Source organism: Rousettus aegyptiacus, unplaced genomic scaffold, assembly GCF_014176215.1.
Source record: "Rousettus aegyptiacus isolate mRouAeg1 unplaced genomic scaffold, mRouAeg1.p scaffold_m13_p_2, whole genome shotgun sequence".
Classification (NCBI taxonomy): domain Eukaryota; kingdom Metazoa; phylum Chordata; class Mammalia; order Chiroptera; family Pteropodidae; genus Rousettus; species Rousettus aegyptiacus.
Genome location: NW_023416295.1, coordinates 135,432,455 through 135,451,560, shown reverse-complemented (window position 1 = coordinate 135,451,560; position 19,106 = coordinate 135,432,455). Strand labels below are relative to the sequence as shown.

At 34.8% G+C, this 19,106-nt stretch overlaps 1 protein-coding gene across 3 annotated transcripts in view; it reads right to left on the bottom strand.

Annotated features, from left to right (window-relative positions):
* Positions 1-19,106, bottom strand: part of ADAMTS20 (ADAM metallopeptidase with thrombospondin type 1 motif 20) — a 145,366-nt gene that overhangs the window by 57,301 nt on the left and 68,959 nt on the right. For all 3 annotated transcript variants that reach the window (XM_016146470.2, XM_016146471.2, XM_016146472.2), the window contains 13 exons: positions 17,106-17,201; positions 14,604-14,770; positions 14,325-14,454; positions 9,368-9,494; positions 7,434-7,644; positions 7,136-7,300; positions 6,489-6,653; positions 5,190-5,309; positions 4,487-4,594; positions 3,588-3,752; positions 3,187-3,477; positions 2,257-2,418; positions 825-1,001 (listed from right to left, as the gene is read on the bottom strand). In XM_016146470.2, coding sequence (XP_016001956.2) covers positions 825-1,001; positions 2,257-2,418; positions 3,187-3,477; positions 3,588-3,752; positions 4,487-4,594; positions 5,190-5,309; positions 6,489-6,653; positions 7,136-7,300; positions 7,434-7,644; positions 9,368-9,494; positions 14,325-14,454; positions 14,604-14,770; positions 17,106-17,201 — 2,084 coding nt within the window. The remainder of the gene's footprint in view (positions 1-824; positions 1,002-2,256; positions 2,419-3,186; positions 3,478-3,587; positions 3,753-4,486; positions 4,595-5,189; positions 5,310-6,488; positions 6,654-7,135; positions 7,301-7,433; positions 7,645-9,367; positions 9,495-14,324; positions 14,455-14,603; positions 14,771-17,105; positions 17,202-19,106) is intronic.

Below are 19,106 nucleotides of genomic sequence, written 5' to 3'. Positions count from 1 at the left end.
AGAAGTATACTTGGTTATTCATGATTTAAAATATCAAAAGTGACCAAAATGCTAATTTTATACACATACACACACATATATAAATTATTCTTCAAAGCCTGGATTTGAAAAACACTAGAAAAAAATAAACAGTTCACAAATATTTATGAATTTTGTCCATGACTCTAAAAATATAAAAAATGAAAACATTCACAAAACATAGTAACTCCACACAGTGGAAGAAATGAATATTCATATAAATTACTATATAAGTCATACTTTTTCATGATGTATGTAACAAACTAAACAATTTACTTTATGTAAGTAAATTTCTCTATCTTTTCTTTAATATTTTCACATTAAAAAATATTACATTTAACAATGATGAAAACAAAGTTTTAAAGAATGTTACTAGACACTGACAGACAAAAGAAAGCCACATACAGTTATATACTCAAACGAGACACAGCCATAATTTGGCATTGTTACAAGCACAATGTTAACTTTATATACAAAATGTAGTAAAGCATTTCTGATTAATTGGAGGGTAAGCCAAAGATGTACTGGAGAAAAATATTTCCATTAGAGTAGTGCTATGGTTCAAAATTCACTTATAAAAAATAAATACATATAAAACTATTATATATATATTACAGTACTTTAAATTGAATGGATTCTTCTTCCAAACTCTCAAATAACACAAGCCAAGATGGCCAATGGTCTGTTTAAAAAAAAAATCAGAGAAGATACAGTGTGTGCATCGTAATTTACAAAAAGAAAAAATTAAAGTAAAAGGGACATAGTAAAACAAAACAAAAAGGATAAAAATAAAAATATTATCGTACCGATTTCCATGGTCCCCGATGCCATGATACATCATCAGGGCAAGCATGCACATGACATTGTACCACACTAGGTGGCTTGTTTAAGATTTCACAGTTTTGCTCCTGTGACATTTGGCCATTGGGAAATTGACATATTACAAATCTTGATTTTGTTCCTCCTCCACATGTTTGTGTACACTAAAAATAAGAAGAAAATTCAAAACTATGTGGCTTTAAAAAGAACATATTGCTTTACTCGATGTTTAATACATAATTAGTAACACTAGAGTTTAAAGTTTATCATTTCTTCACAATTCTCAACATTTCTTCCTGGGTAAGAAAATAAATCAAAGTATTACTTTCATAATTTAAAAAAAACAGACATAACTTTGAGAATTAGTACCATAAAATTTTTCAAAAAGATATCAAGGGTCTATAAGATAGCCAGAAACAAAACTGATTTACTTACTTAATAAATATTAACTACTAGGCCCAATATTAATTAATAGGATATGGTATCCTATCAATAGATTACTATGTAGCCATGAAAGCTAATAAAGACCAGCTAAATTTAAGAACATGGAAAGATGTTTAGTATATATTACATGAAAACAGCACATAGCAAAGTGGCATGTGTAATATGAACCTATTTCTGGACCAACACAGAAGTTTGGGAGGAAATATATCAGTATGTTAAAAGTTCTTATCTTTACATAATTTTTCATATTTGAATTGTCACAATAAGCATGTCTAAATTCAGAAGTAAAAATGTTACTTCCATTTCAGAAAATAGTAAAAGTATATTCTTAAAATGTGTCGATATTTATTAGCACCTAGTCAGAAGTATGTGTTTAAAAAATTATTTTCTAAAGTTTCTATGAAGAGTAAATATGAACTAACAATCATTAAGCAAAAAAATAATTGACTAATTAAATTAGGTCATTATTTTATCCCTCCAAAGCCAATGTCTTTCTTATTCTTTCTCACTCACCCATAATATAGGTGAGATTAGTATTAGTTACAACCATTTAAAAAGTTATCTTCATATCCGAAGTAACTAGAAGAATGCCAGCACAATAATTAACTGTTCGAAAGATTCACCAAATGAATGGTTCAGTAAAAGAATACAACAATGGCCTATATATCAATCTAATTTTCTATCTTAATAGCAATCTAATTTCCTAAGAAATTAAAACATTAACATACTAATTTTAGAAAGGTATTACATTCAGACATATTGGCTAACATGTTAGATAATGTGAAAAATCTGGAGCATATATTTCCTTTCATGAATGAGTGATATATACCATGATAGACTCTTTGTTAAAAGAACATGGCTTTACTCACTCAATTAAAAAAAAAAAAATCTTTCTGTACTGTACAGTGAAGTAAGATCATGTCAGTCTTCGGAGGTGTCATAATCTCCACATGTTGAAAAAATATTACAACTTACTTCTCCCCAGCTTCCGTAGTTCCACCGTGGACAAGGTCCTGAATCACAGTGCTGTGACTCTGGGGGTTTGGAGTCTGCGTCACAGTAGCTGGCACTTTGTCCATTTTCATCCTGGCAGACCACAACTCTGTGCTGAACACCACCAGCACAACTGCTAGAGCACTGACAAGGATAAAACACACAAACTACAGATTCCACATCATGAAATTACATGGTAAACAACAACAACAACAGTATTTTGACTCAAACTCAAACTCTCCACATTAAAATCTCCCTTATGGGAATCATAATTTTAATCCAGAAAATCTGCCAGAACACTTGAGTTTCACTAGAGGCTTTATTAGAATTTGCTAATGAAAAGGTGAAGTTTTAAAGCTTGCCATAGGAAATTCACCTTTGTCCTAAGTAGTAGATAATAAGGAATTAAGTTCTAATGTCTCACTTATAAAAGAATAAAAAATAAAAATTGGTGTTAAGTTACTCAACTTTTATACTGGTGTTTTTCCTTATTTTATGTCATTAATCTTATGCAAAATATGAACTACAATGGTAGTTTTTGTAGTTTATCATGATTTTACACCAGCTTACTGCATTGCTATTATAGTAATTTCTGAGTTTGATTTTTTCTATAAACATTTATAATTTTACCTCTTAAAAGATTTTCATTTTTATTATAATAGACTGTAATCTGATTATTTTTAAGTGCATTCTTCTGTAATCATAATATCAAATTAATGTATAATTCAATAAGAACTCCAGAGATTTGTAATCTGCATCAAAAATTGCTTAAGATTTAAATTATTGATCTTCAGAGAAATCTAGCATTAAAAGTATTTATCATCATCATATATATATACACATATATATCTGTTAAAAGGCTATACTATCACAAAATTACAGAATTAATATAACTCAATAAAGACAGCTTACTGATCCCCACGGTCCTGTTCTCCATTGATTTCCTCTGATCGACAGATCGACCCCCCGATTTTGATTATCTTCTGGTTTGTGAGTTAATGGAAAATTCCTGCCTGGAAAATGGTTTGGCTGCTCAGAGGAAATGGGAAAGTTTCTGTACGTGGGTGGGCAAGCTGCCACATTACATTCTTGTTCTATGGAAGGGCGAACTTCAGGGTCACAGTAATTTTCATTCATTGGCTGATGGTACTTGATGCATAAAACTTGTCGAGTTGTTTTTCCATGGCCACAGGAAGCTGAACACTGATCACAAATTTAGATAACGTTTACAATGTAATAAACTACAATATTATACTAAATATCAATGTTATATTTAAATTTTTCATTTCGTTTTTTATCATAAACATACTTACAGGTGACCAATTCCCTGTTTGCCACTCCCCACAAGGGCTAAAACAGATAGCTGTTTCGGCAGGCCGAGGTAAATGGGCACAATATGATTCATCTGCTATTCCATCATGAGCATCACGACAGCTTACATAGCGAGCTTGATTACCTCTTCCACAAGATGCAGAGCACTTAAAAAAAGAATTATACCAAGGTGTTATATAGCACCTTTACACATACCTGTTGCTCACCTTTCTAAAACAAAGTTTCTTGAAAAAATTATAAATGATATCACTTGGCATCACTTCTGAGTCAATGACAGGACAGTGAATATCTCAGTTTAGATCATAAATTTCACAAATCAAATATTTACAAGGAAACACTCAACTTCTTGGAATACTAGTTATTTGCAAAATTAAAGATATGAAAAAGCATTTTATATGAGAATCTTATATTTAAAATACCTTTGAAAGGCCTAAGTAATAGAGTAGATATGATCCCATAATTCAATATAAAGAGAATTATGCAAAGCTTAAAAATATATACCACAAACAGTTAAAGCAAAAGTTTTGGTTTAGAAAAACAACATGAAAATGTCAGTAGTTTAAGTAAAGGCTGATAAAAAGCCTGATATCACATCTGCTTCTCATAACAACCTGTGACAAATATTATTATCCCAATTTTATAGATTAGAAAATAGACACAGAAAACTGAAATTACTGGCCCAGATACACAGAGTTCTTGAAAGGCACAGCAAGATTTGGCCATTAAATTACCTGATTTTAAACCCTAAATTGCTTCCACACCACTGAAATACCTGAGTATCAATGCACACATTAATTTGGCGAATCCATAGCAACTGCCATTTTGTTGATGTTTAAAAGCCTCCAATAATAGAAACTATCTCTTATAGGAATTCACTTACTGGAGTCCAAGAACCATGTCGCCATTGTGCCGTCTTTCCCATGGGAATAGCTGGTAATGAAGTGGCCCCGATTTTACTGATAATAGGGCAAGGTGTCGCTATACAGTCCTGTTCAAAGTAAAAATGGGTCTCATTAAACATCAATTAATCACTCTAATATATATTAAATCTTATACTTCCTTTTTCCACATACCTTATTCAAGAATAGCTGCATACTAAACTACAAATAGATAATGTAAAGGTTTTAATTTTCAAAAGTACAAAATCGTGCCAAGGGCTTGAAGTAGATAGTATGATGCTGAATCCTAAAGTTTGGATCATTCTATCTAATGGTTGAAAAGGAAAAGAGCAATAGTCCCTCATAAATGCCACTAGCTGAAACATTCTGAGTGAACAGACACTACCTGAAACAGTACGACACACTTTAAAAGTCCACAATATTCATAATAGATATCGTCCTCTTTCTGCAGTCCAACAGATGGAAATATATGTTAAATGAGTAATCCAATGGCAGATAAGGAATTTAAAAAGTCATTAATAAAGCTATGAAGCTGACAAAATGAAGAATTCCCTCTGACACATGTACGCACACGTTTTTAAGGCATACAAGTGGAAAAAATACATACGAAAATAATTTTAACACATCGACAATTCCGCTGTATCATAAATCTTTTTTTTCAATCCATGAAGAGAAGTTCTTTACCTGCCTGTCACTAGGGCGACTAGCTCCATGGCACATTCTGTCATCTAACACTGCACTGAGCAGCTCATCGACACATTTAACGGCACGCATCTGATACCCATGTCCACAGGTGGCAGTGCACTGAAGGATATAAGCAGGTGTCAAACACATTACTCAAAAATTACATACACTTAATTTTCTTAATGAATACACAGATAATATACTTTCAGCAGATCTTTTTATGAGTCCTTTATACCAGATTCCAGCCTTAATATCAGCAAATTTACTCTCTATATATTCAAATTGATACAGATACTAATAAAATATTGACATTAAAATGCACAGTTATGATCACATGTTTAAAACATTATTATGTAAAAATGTTAATAGAGTCCTGATATTTTGGGGGCAGAGCCAATATAATTTGGGGAAATGAAATACTTCTCAAAATTTACCTGGTGTATCTATGTCATTGAGTGTGCTAAGTAAATTGATTAGTTGAACTACGATGTTGGAGGAGAAACAAACAAGTGATTTCTATAGCCTCAAACATCGCTGGAGGCAAAATGACAAAACTGAAGCTGTCCTGCTTCTGGCACATCGCAAGAAGGCAGGTTCTTTGGACAAGACAAAAATGCTGGGGAAAACAGAAAGCAGCAACAAAAGAGGAAGACCAAATATGAGATGGACTGACTCCATGAAGAAGCCATAGGCCTGAGGCCACAGGAGCTGAGAGCTGTTGAGGACAGGACATTGCAGACATCACCCCGTCACAGAATCGCCAGCAGTTGGAGCCCACTCAATGGCATGTAATGTACACACACAATCTAAGTAAATTTCAAAGAGATAAATAAGAAAGAATATGCAACACAGTTAAAGAGAAGATGAGAGATGTTGTCCCATCAACTATGGCGACCTCCCTCAGGACAATAAGCTGCTCACCCTCATCCAGCCTGACCACTGCTCTTCCTGCAAATTCCTAGCTGCCTGCTCAACGATGCCTGCGCTAAATACAGTAAAGACAATTTAAACACAGTACATGAAAATATAATTTAAATGGGCTGATTAAAGCATAAAATCTGTAGCATTTTGGTCAACAAAAGTAAATTCAAAAACAAAGCTGAAATTTACCACAGCAAAATTAACAGTACTGACAAAATTTTGCAGAAAAGAGTTTACTATTTCAGTGGCATTTTTTCAATAAATTAATCCAAATTGAGCTGCATTCACCAAAAAAGAAAAGAAAAAGAAATACACCACAACATTTGTGCTGTTCTGTAAAGATGGATTAAATCAGAAAAACCCTTATCATATACTCACAGAACCCCATGGTCCTACTTGCCAAGAAGCACATGAATGAAGCTCACATGGTCTCAGAGATTCAGGTTTGGTATTTGGATTACAGAAGCCATCACTCAAATGATCTTCATTAAGTTCACACCACACTTGCCGCTGCTTAGTTCCTTTTCCGCATGTAACAAGACACTGTAGGAATGTAATTGACCATTATCTATTTTCAGTATTGATCAGCATAAATGCCTCACAAAATGATACAATGATCAATCTGCATATTAAAACACAATTGAAAGACCATTCCCAGGACATTTTCCTTTCACTCCTCCAGAGATATTTACTGCATAAAGATCAGCCACCCCAACCTTACTGCCCAAATCCCAGTGTACATCCATTTGTCCTGGAACAAAGGTATAAAACTTTAGAATAAGTATGTATCTCAGGCTACGATGAAGAGTGGTACTTTCTTATAGACTAAACACTAGTTAATGTTATTGTTAGCCAGATAATATAGTTTAAGAAGAAACCATTTAATTTTTATTGCCTTGATAATAGTTATTTACAAAATGATAAAAAATATATATATATTTTTTTTGAATTACATAAAGGCTTAGATTGCGAAGCTTTTCTACACAATATCATAACAGTTCTGAGACTTGTGTATTGAATGTTACCTCACTCCACTCACTAGCAGCCCAACTGGGACAGGAAAATTCATTGCAATTCTCCGTTGTCACTTGGGGAAGATCTTGGCATTCTCTATCGGCAAGGCGGTGGCCAAAGTTGTTGATACAATATGATTCTCGAGACCTTTCCCCTCCTCCACAACTCCTGGAACACTAATTTAGGGGGGAAAAAAATGTGACAAAAGGAAAACAAATGAACAAAAAAGGGTTTACTTTAGAGCAGCAAATATTTAATTAAGAAAAAAGGGGTAATTTTTCTTAAGCATCACTTTTTTTCTTTTTGTACCTGGGACCATTCTGAATAATGCCACCTTGTTAAGACACAGTCACCATGGCAGGGTTCTCGGGTAGGAGGTTTAACTTGGTCACTGCAGTAGCGGTCATCTACTGGAACAGTCTGTCCTTTGTGAATGGAGTACTTCATGCAGTGGACATCCAAGGACCTATATCCTTGACCACATTGGGATGAACATTGACTTTTGCCAATGATGTGCCACCTAGAAAAAAGGATGTTATTACACTTAGGTGTGCCAATTTGTGTACTTTAACAAATGAATTAGGAGAAACTCATGCATACAATTCTATTTCTAAAATTCTGTTTGAGTTGATGAACAAGCCACCTGAAAATATTTGATATAGCACTGAATTATAGGTGAAAAGTTCTTAGAGATCATATATCCCAAACCTTCATTTTATAGACAAGAAAATGAGACCCCGAGGTGTTGAATATTCAAATAGTATAAGCACATTTTTTTGTTGTTAGAAATATTACTTTTTTCCCCAAATAAAATCTAACTTGCTCTTCAAATATATAAACATGTAGCTAGTCTGGTAAAAGCTGGAGATAGGGAACCAGCACAATATCTATTTGTCTCACCCTGACATTTAGTGGTAGCTTTGGAGGTATGTCCAAGAAACCCCAAACTTCACCAAAAACCTTGGAAACATCTGTTGTAGATCAACACTGCTCAAATATTACTGGCAGATTTAAGTCTATAACGGAATATATTTGACTCAATCAGGCAGTATCTCTCCGCAGGGGTTCCCCACCCTGTGGGGCCATGGATAGATACCAGTCTGGGGCCTATTAGGAACCAGGATGCACAGCAGAAGGTGAGGAAGGAAGCTTCATCTGGATCTGCAGGCGCTCCCCAGTGCTAGCATCACTGCCTCAGCTCCACCCCAGATCATCAGAAATTAGATTCTCAGAGGAGCACCGGTCCCTGGTGCCAAAAAGGTTGAGAACAGCTGCCCTTTAGTTATGATTATGGACTATCTGGGGATCTGACTACATTAATAAAGATAAAGCCTTTAAAAGTTTGTAAACTAGGTTTTTGTAAAGCAGATCACATTCTCTTAATTTGTGTAATCTATTTTGTTTTCAAGAAAAACATTTTCCACAAGTAAAATTTGCTAGTTATAGCCAAATTATTCCAATTATAATCCAGCAATCAGAAAAAATGAATGTACCAGTAAAACAAAGCACAGAATTTATGGAGTTCGTTTTCATTCCCAATAGCATCTCAAGGATTTCATTGTGTTTCAACGCACTACAATTCAGTGCTGCAACTTATACAGGCAGTTCCACCACTAGGCTTTCGTTATGTATCTTCAAACATCATAAACATATAACAATTCTCCTCTTTGCTGAGTGAAGGAGGTTCTCACCATCCCTGAATGTTAACTGTTCTTAGATTCACTCTAAGACCAGTGACAAGAAAACCTAATGATGAATTTAGAAGTGCAAACTTTCCAGCCAAGATCTAGATTCATGTTCCTGAACATCTTATGGACAAAATATTGATAAACTTGATTTCCCTATCTATTGATTTTCTAATCCTTAAATTTAAAAGTTCTTTGATACATGAATTCAATGGAAATTACAGAATCATGCTACAAGATTTATTGTTTCAGATCTTTAAAGCATGGGTTTTCAGAAGAGTTTAACTGTATTTATTTTACAAATTTGTTTCTATTTGCTACACAAAATATTGAGGCCTGTCCACTGGCATTCAGCAAACACTAGAAACAAAAATTCAAACCAGTTGCTGAGTTTCACAATGAATTAGTGAGTCTGAAATTTTACAATGGCAGGAACAGAGGACATGTTAATTACCATTTTGTGCCAGGCACTGCATGAGATGCTTTACATCTTCTCTCATATATTGAATTTAATCTGGTTCCAATATACATTGGTTAATTACACATTATTTCTTTTACCTTAGTTCACAGTCTGTATTGCACCTTTCAGTCACAAACAGTGGAAGTGGTAGTTGATCACATCTTTGATCGAACATTACCATGTGATCGCTCGTACGTATGCAGGTCATTTTTCTTCTGCGAAGACCTTGGCAAAAGGCAGATAAAAATTTTGGGAAAAAAAGGAAAATTCACATAAGTAGATGTTTCTTAATTTTTAAAATCTAAGCCTGAAGGACTCAGCTAAAAGCCAAAAAGTTCCAATGCAGCACACAGGAAAGACTAGCATATTAATCTAGTCAGGAATAATACTACATAGTAAGTGAGCTGAATCTTGAGAGATGGAGTTTACTTACTGAAGAGACATAAGGAAGGTGGGACAGGTATGGATGAAGCAGATAATTCTTTATAGCTGGATGGAGTAGTTTTTAAGGGATAACTGAGTGCGGGGGGCGGGGGGAGTGGGGTTAGCACTGATACTATACAATGCACTGTTATTGCTCTTCCCATTACTGGCTTCACCTTCCCTATAAGAAAATTGCAGATCTCCACTTGTTACAACATTACTATAACTTCCTTCCTGTGGGAGGAGCATACTTCCCTGCCTGATGACATCAGGCTTGTGCCAATCAACTGTCAGGGCTGTGACCTATGTCAGTTCCAGGTAGAAGCTCTATAGGCCACTGTATGCTTCTGCCAGCTCTTTCCCTTCTTCAGGTCTCTAAGACAGCCCTTCCCAGGTAGGGATGACCTTTTATCTTGGAATCATGAATGAAAAAGTCATGGAAGGAAAACAATGATCAGAGGTTGTTACAGGTTTGGGGAAAGGGGAGGGGGATGGAAGGAGGCATTTTTAGGGCAGTGAAAGTATTCTGTGTAATACTGTAATAGTGCATAAGCGTCATTGAACATTTGTCAAAACCCATAGAATGTACAACACAAAGAGTGAACCCTAATATAAACCAGAGACTTTAGTTAATAATAATGCATTTACTGTAAAAAATGTGCCACACTAACACAAGATGTTAATAACAGGGGCAGGGGGACGGAGGTGGGGAGAGTAGAAGGAGAGAGAATATGGGAATTTTCTGTACTTTCTGCTCAATTTTTCTATAAACCTAAAACTGCTCTGAAAAATAAAGTCTACTTAATTTTTTAAAATGATGTGGACACAGATATCTAACTGAAGAAGAATCATAGCCAATTAAGTAGCCAAAACATAGTAAGACGGAGAAATAAACCTTTGTTGTTCTGAGCCACTGAGATTTGGCGAGTGTTTATACGTGGCATAACCGCAGTGAACGCGAACTAAGAAAAGTGGTTATAAAAGTCTAGGGTAGGTTAAGTTTTACACTCTCTGCAATGAGGAGACAGGAAATAAGTTTAAGCAGCCAGTGACTTGATCGGGTTTCTGTTTTATCAGAGTTTGAGTGTTTACTTCCAGTTAGCTGAATATGAACATAAGTGTTTTTCTCTGCTTCTTCCTAAATACCATCTGAAATAACTATAAAGAATTCTGAAAAGGCACAAACCTAAAAGAATGCAAAAAAAAACAAAAACACAGTAGGCAAGAAAAGGAAATTGTGAATATAAAAAGTAGATGGAAACAACTGTTTAACAAAGCCAAGGAAGCTGAAACTTAAACCTGTGGAAGGGGAAAAAGAATAAAAAACAAACCATTCATGACACAGAATCCAAGTAAAGCCCAGAAATGAAAATCACCAGGTTCCTGTGAAGAGGTGAATATGAGGAGTAGGTCTGAAAAAATGGGGAACTGATGGAAAAGTGTTTACAAAGAATGGTTCAATTCCTATCCTTTTAGTCAAAAGCAGCACTGTCCAATAAAAATAGCATGTGAGCTATGTATGTAATTTTTTTATTTTCTAGTAGTCCCAATAACAAAAGAAAGAAGATATAGGTGAAATTAATATTTACATTTAACTCTAGGTATCTGAAATGTGATCATTTCAACATATCAATATAAAAATTACTGATGATCTACTTTACATTCTTTTTGGTACTAAGTCTTCAAAATCCATGTGTATTTCACAAATAGCACATTTCAACAGACCAGCTCTATGTGGCCAGCGGCCACCACACTGGGTAGCAGAGCTCTAGAGAAAGATAACTTGATGGCGCTGACACAGCGGAGGGAAGCTGGAGAAGCATCACACTGAAAATGGGGGGTTAAGTAAAAGTCTTGACACTGAATCGTGAGATGCAGGCCCACTGGACTCTCCATTTCTTCCCAGCGCCAAACCAGCTTTTATGGTTCTCTGGTCCCCTCATTGCCTTTCAAAAGATAGGAGAGTTCTCTCTTGGGAAACTCTTCAGCCCGAGGAAAAAGATCAACTGACAACGACATTTGGGGCTTCACCCCTCATGACACATGGACTACTTAGTGACCCAATTATGAGGGCCCTACTTGACTTGTCTGACCTACACAGGACTTTGGGCATTTTAATCTTCAATATTGAAAGAGCAGCAAAAGATCAGCAGACATTTTAAGAAAGTCACTAACCAAAAGAGACCAAAGTAAATGAAAAAAAGAAAGAAAGAAAAAAGAACTAAAATGAAACATGTTTGTCAGGGGGCAGAAGACTTACAGACTATGATTAATACTCTCAGGAAGATAGATGTTACATCTATGAAGCAGAAGATGTTATGAGAAGAAACTTTAAGACAATAAAAATCTGAAGAAATTAGAAAAAAAGTGATCAGTCTAGGAGGTCCAGCATCTATATACGAATTTCAGAAAGAAAATTTAATGTGAGGGAATTATCAAAGAAATAATGTGATAAAATTTCTCAAGTCAAGGAATATGTTTCTGAATCAGAATGGCACCATAATATTTCAGGAAAAAGATAAAAGAAACACCTGCATCAAGGTGCATTGTTCTGACATTTCACGCCACTACAGTGAGAGGATCCACGAAACGTCCACAATAAAGTACCACGGACAAGCACAGAAAATCAGAAGATGAGAAAAACAAGGCTTTCAAAAGTATTCAGGAAAATAATCTAACTTAGAATTTTATACCAGCCAAACTATCAATCAACGAGACTAGACTAATGCCATTTTCAGATATGAAAGATCTCAAAAAACTGCATTTCTCAGGAAAACACTGAAGGATATGTTCCCTTCAATGGGGGAAATTTTAAAAAAAGGAATTCAAGGAATTAGAAAACAGAGAATCCAACACAAAGGAAAGTCAAAAAGATTTTCCTGGATAATAATGAAGGGAAAGCACAAGATGACAGCCACATGACAGGCCTAAAAAAAGCCCCACAAATTAGGGCAAGAGAAAAGATGACCACAGCAGCAACAGATGAAGAAAAAGTGAAGAAAAATTAAAACTGGTAAACTGAAAGACTAAATTTACAGTTCTCCACCAAAAGTTTGGGGACTAATAACTCTCAGTACACAGAGAAAAATAAATAAAACTGAGAATATTTAACTCTAGAGAAAACAAGAGCTACATACACACAAAGAGAATATTAATCACAATATCACAATGTGGCAATAGAATTCATAGTTTCTTTGCCCATGCACACAACTGTTTACGAAGCATCTCCGGGTTCAGATTCCCAAACCATCTCACTGTGTCTTGCCCAGCTTTCCATTTTGGACTTTGTTATTCTTTCCTTAGGGTGTTCCCCACATTTTAGAATGTTCCCTCATTCACCTGTTCCATGGATTTCTTCCTACCTCCACATATCCATTGCCACAGACCAGCTTACCCACTCAATACTTGAAAGCTGGCCCCTGCTCCCCAAACCTCCATTCTCTTCTGTCAAGCATTTCCAGGGTCTGTCAAAATGAATTCCTCCTCCTCCTGTGTTACCAAAGCTCTTTATTCCTACCTCCAGCATTCATCCCAGTTGGACTTACGTCATCTACTAGTCTCCCTCCCGAGACACTGTCCACACAGGAATGCCTGGTTCCCACACAATCATTCTGGGCACCACTGTACCAACACCCACATCTGTGCCTTTTTCTGACTCGAACACCAGAATTCCTTTGGCACCTTGAGGCCAGTTTGTTAGACTGTCCCTCACATTCCTATCATCTGTGGTCACTCCCTTTGGCCATTCTCTTCTCTCAGCTCATTTCCATAATATTTTAAATAGCATCCTCTCCTCTGACCCACTGCTCCCCTAGTCCCCAAACCTTTCCACCTTTCCTCTAGTCCCCACAGGCACTACTTTGCCATGCTATAAAAACTTCCCTAAACCTTCAGATTTAATCTTTTTGCAAACTGCTCCATCTCTTCTGTGGTCCTCTCTGAGTATACCTGCAGCACTGCATTTACCGTATAAATTAAGATACTCTACTCAGATGCTGTTTCATCCGCTAGACTTTAAAACTGGAATGTAGAATTGGAGTCTTATTAATGTGAAACAAAATAGTCTCTCAAGAAATGTTTACTGATTTGAACAAACTGTTTTACACAATTAGGTGTTTGTAATTACAGACTGTCAGAGACTCCGGTCTTTTCACTTTCTTTGCCTACTGTAAATTTCCCTGCTTTTCTAATTCCCTCTATGATCCTTTCAGTGATTCGTACTTTGTGGCCATGGAAAGAAAATAAGAGAATAAAAGAACGCCTGCTCCTCCAACATTCAAAGTGACAGAGGGCTGGGAAAGTATGTGGAGGGGAGTGGACAAGAGGGTGGGTATTTCACTGGGAAACGGTGTCCAAGGTAAAGAAACGTTCTGTGACTGTGAGAAAAAGTGTGAAAGGAAAGAAGTAGTTATGGAGAATGTTGAAATGAGTAGACACACAAGTCTGAGAAACAGAAAGAATTGGGGGTTGGGGGGAGAAAATTGGGAAGGGAATTAAGAAAAGCTGTGTGTGTCTGTGTGGTATATGTGTGCATGTGGACAGTGGGGAGAATTCCACCACCAGGCAGTGGAAGCCATAGATGGTACCAGCATGCACTAACTTTCATCTCTTTCGTTTAATACCAGTGTGTACCTTGACACATTTTGGTGCAGTCTTGCCATGGCCCATAGGGATCCCATGCAAATAGGTCACTCTTCTCTTCCACAGGGATGTTGAAGGAATAATGGACATCGGGGTTGTATAAATTACCCACACACAAAACCTCAATAAAAATACAAAGGAGCATACAATTAATTCACAAAAGATATATTTTTAAAAGTTATTTTACATTTAATAATAAATGCAAGGCACTGAACCACACAGCTTACTAATATGATTAAAGCTAAGTCTTATTAACAACTGAGAATTTACCTGCAAAACAAGTTCTTCTTCTAGCCGATCAGTACTGTTAATTCTTTCAATTGAGTTGTTTGAACCACTGTATTCAAAAATAGCTCCTTGTATGTTGATTTCTTTTTTTGACATACTTACAACAAAATTTCCATTCAAAAGAAAGTTCCCTTGAGTGTCAGATAAAGCTGTAAGAGAACAGTACTCATGAAATAATAAAAACAAGTCAACAGTATAGAAAACTTTTCAACTTTTAAAATTCAAATCACTTTCTGAATTAAGAATGTAAATGTAAATTAATATTGAGGAAATAAACTTTATTTGGCTGTAATGTATCTACCCCACAAGTAGAGAAACTTCAGCACAGTAGCCAAAGCTATTAAATTCACCCTGTACTTTCTTATCTGAGGTGGGAACTTCTTCCACAAGTCATGCAGCTTCAGGAGGAACATATAGAAAATGGAAAACAGTAAGAAGTCATATACCAAGCTGAAAGATCAGCTAAATCAATCTTGCATCAATGGCAGGATAAAGAGCAGCCAGACTGTGGCAACATTCCATTTATGCTCATCTTGGAAAAAATGTACAAAGCTTTAACACTGTAATTTTCGCATATTCTTAAAGGCGTGCAATGACTATATGATTCTCTTAATAAACATCACAGAGGCACTCTATCACTGTGTATAAACTGTAAAGCACTAGGCTTTATTAATTTTCAAGAGGATATGTATTTTAAATTTCACACTGATAAAAACTCCACATTAATCAAACACTTTTTGGTTTGTTTTACTTATGCTTTTCAGTGGATCAATATAACCTATTAGGAAAACATGTGTTCGGTCTTTTAGGAAACTCCACCCAAAGCATTAGCTGCCTATGTCTAAACTTCATAATAAATATTACAGTCCTCAAAAAAGCATTAGTACATTGGTTTGAAGGCATTTTGCCAAATAAATTTGATAGTTCTAGGTTTGCATGGACTATTAAGACTCTATAGATTGCACTGATTTCAATGAAGAATCAATAAATTTCTACATTTACTCTACCTATGTAAATCTGCACTTTAGCCAAACTGGAAAGGCCTATTTAAGAGAGTATCGGTTACATTAAAACCAAGGGAAATAGGTAGATCTTGACTGAGAAAAACTGTATACATTTCACCACTTTTAGTTACCAAAGCAAATTTCATATAGATATTTTATAAATCCCTTCTAATGGTTTCATGTTTTTGTTCAATTTAGATTTTGATATTGCCATTAGCAGTTCTCTTACAAAGTATATTGATACTTTATTGGTGAATATTTCTAATTTTTAAATGAGGGCAGAACTCATTGACCAACCCTAAAGAGATATAAATATCTACTCTTGGAACTGAAGAGACAAATTACTCATCTACAGTATGCTAGCATACACCTGTGCATATGAACCTAAGTAATATTTTTAGCAAAATAATTACAAACAAATGTAGAATAATAATCAAAATATTTACATTTGATTTTGAGAAACTTTTTTGCATTTTTTTACAGGGGTGAAATTTACATAAAATTAACCATTTTAAAGTGACTAATTCAACGGCATTTAGTACATCCACAATGTTGTACAACCACCACTTCTATCTAGTTCCAAAACGTTTTCATCAACAACAAAAACAAACACAAAAAACCCTACATCCATTGAGTAGTTGTTTCCTTTACATTTGACTTAAGGTCTAATGTCATTCCTGAGATAAGCTGCTCATTATAGATCCAGATCCTTAGTTAAAGCATTGACTACTTGGGCCAATATTTGAGATTTCATTAATGTGATGCAGGTATTTCCTGAATTTCAGCTCTATACCCCATACTCTAACTCAGTGAACTACAGCTCAGTCAATACTAAAGTATTGCTCAAACAGAAAAAAAAGGTTTATAAAGCATTCTTGTCATTTTTGGGTCTCAGTGAAATTCTTTTAACCTAAAAGCAATTTCTAAAAATAAATAACAAATGAAATATATACTCTAGAAATAGCTAGAAGACAATATACTGACTATATTCGTTAACATCTAAAAATATAAAATCATAGTTGTTTTTAACATCGGAGCTTTTTAAAAAAATGTATTTAAATTCTTTTGCTAAATGTAAAAAAAAAAAAAAAAACGCTTAAGAAAATTCTTTAAAACATCTAACCCCAAAGAGGTCTGTAATTAATTTTAGATAAAAAGATAGAAGACGATTTTTTTATAAATATACATGTACCTTTAACTGAATATAACCTTTGGTTATCTAAAACACCCTTGTGGGAAAAAACCTGAATTTATTTTTCCGATTTTAGTTTCATATTTTTTTTAAATAGGTTACAGTGTATAGCTCAAGGAGAAAACACGTAAAGGGAGGCAGATGGCTCAAGCTCAAGCTCAATAGGAACTGAGATTCCATGTTTGTTCAAGGGGCTCTTCTTGCCTTCCAAGAATTTACATCAACCACAGACCTCCATGAAATCACACACGAACCACATATTGGCTGCTGTTTACTAGAAATGTTTACCGAGGTAATTGTCATCTTCTGGTTTTCCAGAATAGCTGTGCTGAAGAATATCAATGTTCGTTGCTCCTGTGGGAATCTTTACAATGACATTATAACCTGCAATATAATTTTATACACATTAACTTTCACAAAAAACAGATGGCCCAGAGGCTATGACTGCTGAATGGTTGAAACATTTCAACAGTACAGTCAGACTTAATTTCATTTTATCTTTGTTAAGAAATACTAGTGCTTATTCTTTTTTAATCAATGCCTGCACCAATTACTAAGGATTCACAAAAAGTGGTTGTTGTCTATATATATATATATATATATATATATAGTTTGTGATTCTCAACGTGCATTTTCTAATTTTTCTTACTTCTAAAATTCTGAATAAAGATTAAAAATGAAGCTAGTATTCAATTAGGGAAATGTGAATCAAAACCATACACCTGTAAGAATGGCTATTGTCAAAAAGACAAAAATAACAAGTGTTGGAAAGGTTGTGGAGGTGGGGCAAGTAACCCTCATACACTGGTGGGGCTGCAAATTGGTACAGCCACTATGAAAAACGGTATGGAGTTTCCTCAAAAAAAATAAGACTAGAGTTACCGTATGACCCAGCAATACCTCTTCTGGGTATTTACCCCCCAAATTTGAAAACATTGATCTGCAAAGATATTTGCACCCCTATGTTCACTGAAGCATTATTCATGGTGGCCAAGCATGGAACCCAAATGTCCATTGATAGATGATTGGATGAATAAGATGTGGTACGTATACACAATGGAATATTACTCAGCCATAAGAAAAAAAGATGAAATAATGCCATTTGCAACAACATGGATGGATCTCGAGGTTATTATGCTAAGCGAAATAAGTCAGAAAAAGCTGAGAACTATACGCTTTCACTTATGTGGGATATAAAGCTGAAAGCAACAAACAAACAAAAACTGTGATAAATATTGAATAAACTTAAGAAGACAAAGTTTAAAAGAGCTTAAGTTTGCAACCCCAATATGAAATTACCTTGCATATTTTTAGAGCAGCTTTATTTATTCCTGAGGCTTCAATTTAAATATAGTTGATAAATGGTCTGTTGATTCTGTATACACTATATGGATATGGTGGGAGGTTATCAGTCTAAGAGAATAATTTTAATTCACGTTTTCACTATAAAATATTCCTATGACCTCTACTATTTGTCTTTGCTATTTTATTTTTTCAGGAAAGCAATTCCTAGGCATGGCAGAAGTGACAAGATAAAGGCTACCACCAGGGGGCAGTAAAGTGGCAAATGCTATTCAGACTCTGTAAATGAGTTTAACATCTTTTTCCATTTGCAAACTGATTAATTCATAGTACAATTTTGGCAAGGTTAAATATATGATAATCTGGTGCGTGTGGTTTTACATAGAAAAAATTTTTCCAGTGAATACAGAACCAGTCTTTGACAAATGTGTGCCATTGGTTATAAAAGGGGGTCGAATATATGTGACTCCCACCAAATAATGAATCATAAAAACTGGAAAAATATATCAAGTCATCTAGTAAGTCAGATTCGTAAGGATCACCAGAGTGTGAAATGTACTATACTTTTAACATATATAAAAATGATTTTGTTTAAATTGTACTGCTTTAATTGAAGCAATTCATACTAATGTAAACTGTGTTCAAACATGTGAATATAATTTAGAGCTAAACAATAAAACTAAAAAATACATTTTTATATTTTGAGGAAAGTTCTAAAGGGCTGCCTTTACTACCATAAAAATAAAAAAATGTTTCCTATGAAGTTTTAGAATGGAAAATATCTGATATATTATATTCTCCTAACAATTTTGAAGAAAAATGAAATCATGGCCAAATGCCAATTCCATGTGTAATCAAGATACTTCCTGAAAAATCAGATGTAATAATAATTCCAAATCCACATTTAAGTTAATGGTTTCAACCTTTACCTTCAATCAACATTTTCAATATATCGTCAATAAGAAATGCAATAGATAAGCCAGGTCA